The 9,985-nt window shown below is 38.5% G+C and overlaps 1 protein-coding gene and 1 long non-coding RNA gene across 2 annotated transcripts; one reads left to right on the plus strand and one right to left on the minus strand.

The window, feature by feature from the left end:
- Positions 1 to 2,491: 2,491 nt before the first annotated feature.
- On the plus strand, positions 2,492 to 8,230 carry LOC139138200 (uncharacterized). The gene is made up of 3 exons (XR_011553553.1): positions 2,492 to 2,637; positions 5,754 to 6,011; positions 7,320 to 8,230. It is a non-coding gene; the product is annotated as an uncharacterized lncRNA (long non-coding RNA).
- Positions 8,231 to 8,317: 87 nt separating this feature from the next.
- On the minus strand, positions 8,318 to 9,904 carry LOC139139467 (uncharacterized protein C17orf113-like). The gene has a single exon (XM_070708381.1). It carries the CDS (start codon positions 9,902 to 9,904, stop codon positions 8,318 to 8,320), a length of 1,587 nt encoding a protein of 528 aa, XP_070564482.1.
- Positions 9,905 to 9,985: the final 81 nt, after the last annotated feature.

Raw genomic sequence — 9,985 nt, forward strand, 5'->3', positions numbered from 1 at the left:
CTTTTTAACAAACTCTCCTAAAATATAATGGTTGATCAGTATCATATCTGCCGCAGTCACCGTTGCCATAACAGACGTACGGATATTGTTGTTGAGTTCAGGAGACAGATGTCAGGTCAGTAATTGACAGCTGTGTAGCATCTGCTTGTTTAGTTGTGTGTAAGCACTTAACTTTGCAAGAAAGTCACATGGCACGTAGGCAGTTAAAGCGATGAAAATGAGAACAGACAGACACGACGCTGAAGGTAGGCATGTGAACAAGAATGGCAAAGATGGAGTTGTCGAGTCTTAATTCCAACGAATAAAACAGTTAACAGAAAGTCCAAAACAACACGCAACTGTTTGATATCTTCTAAACTGTTGGCGATCGAGCCAGCCGGAATAGTCTTTAGCTGGCAGACGCCGAGTTCGCCAAACGTGTTTTTTTAAAATACGGATGTAATCCCGGGATGTAGCCAGATATGAACTGAAAATGCTCACGTGTTTCATTATATATTGTGGTTATGTGTAAATTTTAACCATGGCCACATATTTGCAACTTCATTGAAAGTATTATGATCAACGTAATGAACAATAATCACCACCGATTAATTCTAAAAGGTCATGAAGTATAAAAATATGTAATTAGCGGAAATAAAAATATTAAAGTTCTTTTACTGCTGTCATTGATCACCACTTTATATAGCAAGTGTAATTACCGTTGGCCAAGTCCTTCAAGCCATATATGCCGAGCTGTGAAAGCTCATTAGACATGCAAATTATAAATTAGCTGACATGAAAATGTGAAATGACTTTTGATATTGTTTTAACCTGGTGTAATCATCAATGTACATAGCATGTTTTGCCAACTTTGATCAAGTAAATCCCAGTATATATCCCTAATAAGCAAAGTTCATTAAATATGTAAATTAGGAATTGGCTTAAGTAAAAATGCTTAATGATTTTCAACAATGTTGTATCATGGTATCTGCAATATATGTACAAAATTTTGTCAACTTTGGTCAAGTTGATTCAGATATATATCTCTAATTAGGAAAGTTCATTTAATATGCAAATTAGGAATTGGCTGACGAGAAAATGCTTAATGAATTTCAATAATATTGTATTATAGTGTCTTTAATGTACATAGCAAGTTTCATCAATTTTGATCAGGTCAATTAAGATAAATATCCCTAATTATGAAAATTCATTTAATATGCAAATTAGGAATTGGCTGATGTAAAAATGTTTTTTGATTTTCAATAATATTTTATTACAGTATCTTTGATGTATATAGCAAGTTTCAACAACTACAATCAAGTTAATTCAGATATATATCCCTAATTTGGAAAGGTTATTAAATATGCAAATTGGGAATTGGCTGAAGTAAAAATGTTTAATGACTTTCAAAAAATGTTGTATCATAGTAGCTTCAATACATGTAGCAAGTTTCATCAACTTTGGTCCAGTCAATTTAAATATATATCTCTAGTTAGCAAAGTTCATTAAATATGTAAATTAGGAATTGGCTGCAGTTAAAACGCTTAATGACTTTCAATTATGTGTAATCATAGTATCTTTAATATACATACCAAGTTTCGTCGATTTTGATCTAGTCAAATCAGACATATATCCCTAATTAGGAAAGTTCATTAAATATGGAAATTAGCAACTCTCTTTCATGTCACCCCTTAATGGTTCTAATGATATGATATATCTTGGTGTGATCAACATTTGTAACAAATCTCATCAAATTGTGTATAGTCGTTTTTAATGAATATCCGTTTTTTCTAAAATCATTAATTATGCAAATGAGCAAAAAGTATGCAAGCCACACCCACCAAAAACTAATCAGTTCTTGCCATTTGCTAACTAAATCTATGTACCAGATTTGATTCTGATCTGATCAGCCGTTTTTGAGATATCGGACCAACAGACAGACAGACAGACAGACAGACAGACACACAGACGGACAGACAGACAGACATCGCTGCGACATATGCTCACGTGTGTAAACACGTGAGCAAAAAATGGCGGATTTATCATTTTTTCACAGGCTGGAGAGATTGAACTTTTCAACTCGAGTCGATAGCGCACTAACTAAACAGGGTTAAACTAAGCAACCTAATTTCGCTAGATTTTAACTGGAGATACGTTTAAGTTAAAATATTTTTACAAGATATGCAATGAATACGTATTATAAGTGAAAACATCTTGTAAGTGCCTTCCTTTATGACTCCAAAATCTTCACTTCCACTGGTATAGTGTGCCTTCGCTGGGGAAACTTAGCGCTTGCTCTCACTCTATCATTACAGAAGAGTTCTACTCGCATCTCCCAATACGTATTGTTTGATAATAGTTGAGCAAGTTGTTTTTCTACGAAGGTCTTTCATTACAACATTACCTAGCTCTCTATTTAGACTGTCACTGACCGGTGACTCTGGAGTGTCGGGTCAGCCATAAACGAACCCGGAAACGATATCGTGAGAAATTTGCACTCTATTGCTACTACCCAGAACGATAAGTACATATTTCTCGGTCGGTCTAATTTGAGTCAGTACAACTACAGACATTACACCTGTTCCAAGGTCGTCATGAAAAGATGCAGCGTTCTTTTTCTCGTTCTGTTTGCCTTGGATGTAATGGTTTTATCGACGGGTAAGTCTTGGAAACTTTAAACTGTTAAACTTGAAGTATGGCAAACGTTTATAGGCGATTTATTGTTCTTTCTAAAAGTAACTTACCTCTGAGTTCATAAGTGAGGTTTAAATCTGCTGAACAAATAGTGTAGGTTACCGGCCGCCTAATTCATCAGGGCAGCTAACAGAAACTGAGGAACAGTCTATTAACAACTGTTAAGAATGAGGTCGCCATGGCATTAACCTATTGCAGTAGTGGTACTTAAGCGGAAATAAATTGTGAAACAATTCCCAGGGAAAGGTAAAACTGTCGTTCCAGTTTTTATAGAGGCAATTGCACTTACCGTTTATATTTTTAATCGGCCTGACGAGAGTCTTAAGCACCTTTTTACGGATGCTTTATGCTCGTAAAAATTTATGGTGTTATGTTCTACTCACTTCATGCCCTCTTCCGTGTGATAAATTTGTCGGACTGTATATGTCTTTGTGTGTAAGAAACATGTATATGTTGGGGGGACCATGGGGAAAAACAGGAAATATGTGGGGCCATAGATTTTCTCCACAATTTAGTGGGAGGCCAAGGAAAAAATCCTCAGGAAAATAGAAAATCCTCCGGCCTAACCCTGGAAGTAAATTCTGCAGAGTCCCTATCTTCGATACTAGATGCTTTCAGTGTGTTTTGTGTATTTTAAAAGCGAACAATTAAGATATGAACAATGTGCGGTTGACGAGTTATTTTGACGCTTCCTTATTATGCCATCAGTAGTGTCTTGAACTGTTGTTTCACTTCCTTGATCTAACGGTTTGATCGGTACCTCGCCGTTTTCTGATAATGTTCTCAATGTATTCTATTCTGTATCAGGAAAGTATACAATAACATTACATTTGTCTTATTAAAGTTTATTATTTACTTAGGGCATTGATAAACAAATGATCACATGTACAAGTTCAAGTTTATCACATTTATGGTTGAGTTTTATTGCATTTATGGTTAATTTCTTTATGGTTCCGGGTTGTTACATTAATGGTACCTTAAGTTTGTGGTTGATTTAATACAATAGTGGTTAATATTACATTCATAGGGATTATTACATCTATGGAGGTTACGAATGACAGTCACTTGAAGATCATGTACTGAACAGGCGACGCGTAAGCTTATGTGTTCAGCAACAAAATTCTTGTATCATCACCAGCGTTGACAGTGTACAGTATTTGTGCATATGTGTTTGCGTACAAACTTGTGCGTCCTGAGTTGATATGTATCTTAAAATGAAATCAGCAAGAATTTTCAGAGCTGTCTAGATCTACACGCAATCCTTTATCAATGTCGTCTGTATGTCCTGTACTGCATGTCAATGTACTCGTGTAATCTCACAGATACCAGCGTATATGTGCGCATGTATGTATGTGTTGCGCTCGTAGTTAGGGGAATTACGAGTTGAGAGGTACCAGCCTGGATCGTAATGCTTTCAGTAACTGAAGCCGACACACCAAGATGTAGATTTAACACAACCTTGTACTTTATTGCAAGATGGCGACCGTGTCGTTCACTGTCAACGGTCTGATCTCAAGTCTCCGTCTAAGCTCTCTACGAAGTTAAATACATATTCAAACTTACATAATTACAAAAGTTATCACGTGGTAATTTTCCCGCCAGTCTTTGATTGTTTCTTAAGATTAAATAAGATCACACCATGGAATATCCCATTCTCGATTGTTCTCAATGAAATCTTAAGCAATAATTAATTAAACTATCACACTATCTCTTATCTGCTTCTCGTACGATCTGAGTCAATGACCTTCACACGTCTTGGCCACGTGAAGGACGCTTCGAGATAAAATCTCTACAGGGAGGGGCGTTACATATGTATGTATGTATGTATGTATGTATGTATGTATGTATGTATGTATGTATGTATGTATGTATGTATGTATGTATGTATGTATGTATGTATGTATGTATGTATGTATGTATGTATGTATGTATGTATGTATGTATGTATGTATGTATGTATGTATGTATGTATGTATGTATGTATGTATGTATGTATGTATGTATGTATGTATGTATGTATGTATGTATGTATGTATGTATGTATGTATGTATGTATGTATGTATGTATGTATGTATCTATGTATCTACGTATGTATCTATGTATGTATGTCTATTTGTGCATGTATGTATGTGTATATATGTATGTAATTTGAAATTATTTATTAGCTGACATGAAAATGCAAAGAATCTTTCACTTATACATCATAATTGTCTCATCAATATACATAGCAAATTTCATAAACTTTTTTAGGGTCCTTCCAGTTTTATATCCCTAATTGGGAAAGTTAGTTAAGTATGCAAATTGCAAATTTCGTCAACTTTTGTCATGTCAATCTATATATGTATCCCTCATAAGGAAAAATCGTGAAACACGATCAGTAATAATTTTATCTAAAACTGCTAAAACAACTTTCATGGTTGTTGTATCACTGTATCTCAAATATACATAGCAAGTTTCGTCAACTTTGATCATGCCGATCCAGATATATGTCCCTAATTTGGAAAGTTGGTTCAATATGCAAATTGGTGATCAGCTGAAGTGAAAATGCTTAATGACTTTCAATATCCTTTTAACCTAGTATCATCAATGTACATAGCATGTTTCGCCAACTTTGATCAAGTTAATCGAGGTGTATATCCCTAAATAGGAAAGTTCATAAAATGTACAAATTTGGAATTAGCTTCAGTAAAAATTGGTTAATGACTTTCAGTAATGTTGTATCATTATATGTCAATTAAGATATTATTGGCATGGATTGAGACACAGAGGGAGGGTCACTGTTTTCATGCATAAAAACTGGGAAAGGTCATGCTGGTTTTCTTGAAACACTTTTGCAGGGTCACTATTTTTCGCGCATCGTCATTTTGAAGAGCACCGCCCCCTGTAATTTCTGTCTAGTCCCTTATTACTTGGAAAACGGGAAAAAGGCAAAACCTTTCTTTCGTTTATTGGTTTGTCGGTTGGCCCTTTTAGCCAATCATTTTATCATCATCATCATCATCATCATCATCATCATCATCATCGTCAGTGACAATGAGAATATTTATATCTCCATGCATTTTTTACATCAACACACAAGATGGAGTTTGGACTCGTTGGTTTAATCTTCCAAAGGAATTTCAAGGTGACTATGAAACACTAGACAGAATACTCACCGCATTTCCTCGTCTGGTCTGTGATAACCCGTCTGGAATTGAGGTGCAAACATCAGAGGGTATGCCAGCAGCCGAGACAGGTGAAGTGTTCCACCAGTACGGTGACCATGGCTTCATTTGTTTGGATAACCAACAAGATGACGGCATTTGTAATGATTACAGAATAAGGTTTTGCTGTCCTGGTGAGTTAGAAAATGACTTTAAAAAATCTTAATTTAGCCTGACCTATGGGAGTATGCTTTTTGTCGGGGTGTCTGTGTTGGTTTTTGGTTGATGTTTGCAGTTACCCTTAGGCCTTCACAATTCTCATCTACCACCGGAGAATAATAAAGTTTTCGTTAAATTTTCCGAAATAGTCGAAAAGAGCGCTCGTTCTGTGTTGTCCTCTCGAAAGCTCTTCAGGGCGGTCTTTTTTGGCCGTTTGCAATGAAATCGTGGACTGTTACCAGGCTCTATATTCGTATGTGCAGTTGCACAGACGGTCAGAAGCGGGTCCTAGATCGCACTCCTGCACACTGATATTGGAACTAAGAAGAAAAATTGTAGTTCATCGCATGCAAATGGTCACTACTTGGCCATTTTTTACCCTTGTCACAAAATGTAAATTTTAAATATAAGGCTATTACGAAAACAAGGCAAAGTATGTACGATGACATTAGCGCTGCAAATGGCTTCCCTTTCCGATCGGCGGAAGGCAGCAATATGATTCTCGTGAATACTGTTCGGGATTTTCATATGATGTCATCATTTAAGCATCCTGCTAAATGTTGATTTACTTTCACATTTTTATTTTGTTACTTCTTCGCCCCTTCTTGCAAGAAAATGTTCACAGGTTTATTTGTACCAGAATATTGGCGACGAAAAAAAGCGATTCGATAGGTTCACTAAGAAGTGACCATAACAGTCTCATAATCTCGATATGCAGCTTCCTGGAATTCTAGTTTCCTGTTATAATATGATTACAAGTAACCAAACCTAGTATATTGGGTATTCCACTCGACGAGTTTAAACAGTTCATATATGCACTCGCGTCAAGTTTATGTCAACAAACAACAAGCTGCAATGATATGGTTTTACACGAATAATTTCACGTACATACACGAGCGTGAGAAATGTACATTAGTCTCAACCATTGCTGCTGAACGATTCCACTTTGCTGTGACAACTGACCGCGACAAGGGTCTCACAAAATACCAGGGGGATGTTGACTGAACTTTGCTTGCAAACAAATATACTACAACAACATTTGAAAAATTACTTGCCTTTTTGACCCGGTCGATATATCCGTCTGTGTGTCTGTCTGTCTGTCTGTTTGTTGTCATTTCTCTGTCATTCTCCCGTTGTCCTTCTCCTTTTCTGTAAGTCTCTATTGGTCTCTTCTGCACTGTATCTGTCTCTCTCTCCGTCTTCGCCTCCTCTCTCTGTCTCTCTCTGTCTCTCTCTCTCTGTCTCTCTTTCTCATGAAACTGCATGGCTATGCACTTTTGCAGGGAAGTTTGGAGCAGAGCAGTGTTTCCGCTAGCATTTTTTTCACTGCGTATTTGTGTACGCAAGCCTTGTTAAAATTGCGTACGTTGTCGCAAAATCTGCGTACATTGTTTTCAATGGTTTACAAACGCAATATTGTGTGAATAAAGTAATAAAATACTAATTGAGTGTTTTTTCAACAAAGAAGGTTAATTTTTACTGATCGTTTTATCTCAACACAAACTGCCGGCAAGGCAGGCTTAAAAAGTCACACAAGAGGACACAAAATGTGTCAATAAACCATGCAAATAAACGAATTTGTATATCTCCGCAAGTCAAAATGTTCATGGTGACACGTTCACTCGGGTGATGCAAAAGGTAGACTTCGCAATGTCATGAAAGTGTTTATTTCCGTCTTTGTTTCTGACGTCGAAATTCATCCATTGCGCGTGGAAAATCGAAATCGCCAGCAGCTGGCCCCTCGATGGTTATCATCATCAGATCGTCGATAACGTCTTCATCTAGCCGACTACGTTTTGACGTCTTGATTCGGTTTTGGCAGCTAAATCCGCGTTCGCACGGTACCGACGACACCGGAATGATTGCAGCTATGGCAGCAAGTTCAGATATTGCTGGAAATATTTCGCGATACTCGTTAAACAACATAATGCAGACATCGATGAATGGCATGTGTCGGAGCCCGTTTAGCATGAGTTTGAACTGCGGATATTCCGCACGCAGTTGCTGTTCCTGTATCACTGCGCCAGCGCGTTCACCACTGTCCACTTCTCTGACCTGTCCGTAGTGATCAATTATCACATCAAGTGATGCCTCGCCGAAGTCAGCAAGTTCATTTCCATCTCGCGGTAACTTATTTGGATTCAATACATTGTCTAATGCTCTCAAGATGCTGACTTCGTTTTCTGGGAAACGTTGCTGCAAATTCCGATCAGTGTCTGAATGAATTCACGTCTTGTGCGATTGTGTGCTTGGATGTTCACTTCCTCTGCATAACGCAAAGTTACCCCGTCGTATACTTTAGTTTCGCGATTATAGCTGGCAATAAACTCTCTTTCGAAGACGCCAGTAAACGGTCTTTCGCACATTTCTTGTAGCGTCGCGATGGTTGACATAACCATTGGTGAACAGCCGAAAGATCGACATTTTCGCGTTGAAAGAGAAGGTTTAGGCGATCCATGATTGCAAGGACATCTTTCAACATTTTGGTCGTTGCTACGAAACTGTATAATGATATAGATTTCAATATGCCTGAGGCAGTCGCATTGCCTCGTTCGGCCTCCTCACTCAATTCAAAATTCAGGATTGACCAGATATTGTTCACGGCAGTTACGGCTCTTGAGAGTGAAAGCCATCTTACTGAACAGGGTTCTTTCAGTGACCGAAAGTCGCTCGTATCCATTGCCTCGCTGAGTTGCCGAAGTCTATTGTAGCGAACAGCGGAATACTTATAGAAGTTATACAAATTGTTTATTGTGGTTCGATAATCACTGATTTTGTCAACACCTTTACCCCGTTTTGAGGCATCAGTTGCAGCCAAAGCAACTCGGTGAGCCGCACAATGCACAGACACGAGAAATGGGTTTTTACGTTTGAAGCGGGCGGCGACGCCATTGTGTTTTCCAGTCATCACGCTGGCGCCATCCGATCCCAGTCCCATAACTTTTCGTGGCGCGATATCGTTGGCTCTGAGAGTCTCCAAGATAGCATCCATCACTGTCTCAGCTGTGCCGTTATGCACGGTGACATTTCTCAAGAAGACAGTTTTCGGGCCTGCATGAGAAATTATGCGAATATAAACAATCAACTTTTTATGGACTGTTATATTGACGCTTTCATCGACAAGGATGCCTATGTAGGGACTGCGCCTGATCAGATTACCAAGTTCACCACGTACGGTATCGGCGATCGCTCTTTGCATGTCATGAATAGAGTCGGCATGGATGTATGGATCACATTTTTCGAAAGCCTCGCAACCATTGAGCTTTTGGAGCTCTATCATTTTCGTCAATTTCGAATCGGGGAGATCTTCCTTTGCCAGAAAGTAAACAGTACGCATAACACCGAGTTGCCCATCACTCTGCTGGTCCGAAAATTTTTCCACTGCCCTTGTCATGGTTGTCCGAAGTCCTCGCAAACCAATAGCATCACGATGAGATTGGCTATCTAAATGTCGCGTTAAGGCGGAGCGTTGGATGTCGCGGCTGCCTTTCGTGAATGAATTCACAGTTTTGGCTAGATCACAAATCTGACAGAACATTTTCCTTTTTTCCGAATCATATCGTACCCATGGAAATTCTTCAGTCCATTTTTTGTTAAACCTGTCATGGACACGTCTCAGTGGTTCCGTCGGAGGCAGGTTTCCAGTCACTGTCTGGTTTTGTATTGGTGTTTCACCACCTCGAACTTGGCTTGGATCGAAAGAGTCACCATCAGATCGCTGTTCTACAGTCGTAGTACCGTGACCGGCTGAACTTGAAGCCTCTCCGTTTGCTTCATTGTGTTTTTCAGACTCCAAATCATGATTATCACCACTGGCTGATGTGGTTGATTTCCACATAAAATCGAGTGTTTTTTGACGTTTGGCCATCTTACAGCACTGACGAAAATGTGGTTCTAGTACGGAACGAATCGGTACACTTGAGTGAGCGAGTCAAGAACATGTGCTCCA

Source organism: Ptychodera flava, chromosome 8, assembly GCF_041260155.1.
Source record: "Ptychodera flava strain L36383 chromosome 8, AS_Pfla_20210202, whole genome shotgun sequence".
In the NCBI taxonomy this organism is placed as follows: domain Eukaryota; kingdom Metazoa; phylum Hemichordata; class Enteropneusta; family Ptychoderidae; genus Ptychodera; species Ptychodera flava.

What these genes read in the sequence shown, in the direction of transcription:
- LOC139139467 (XM_070708381.1), bottom strand. Translation starts at nt 9,904, where the DNA reads ATGGCCAAACGTCAAAAAACACTCGATTTTATGTGGAAATCAACCACA.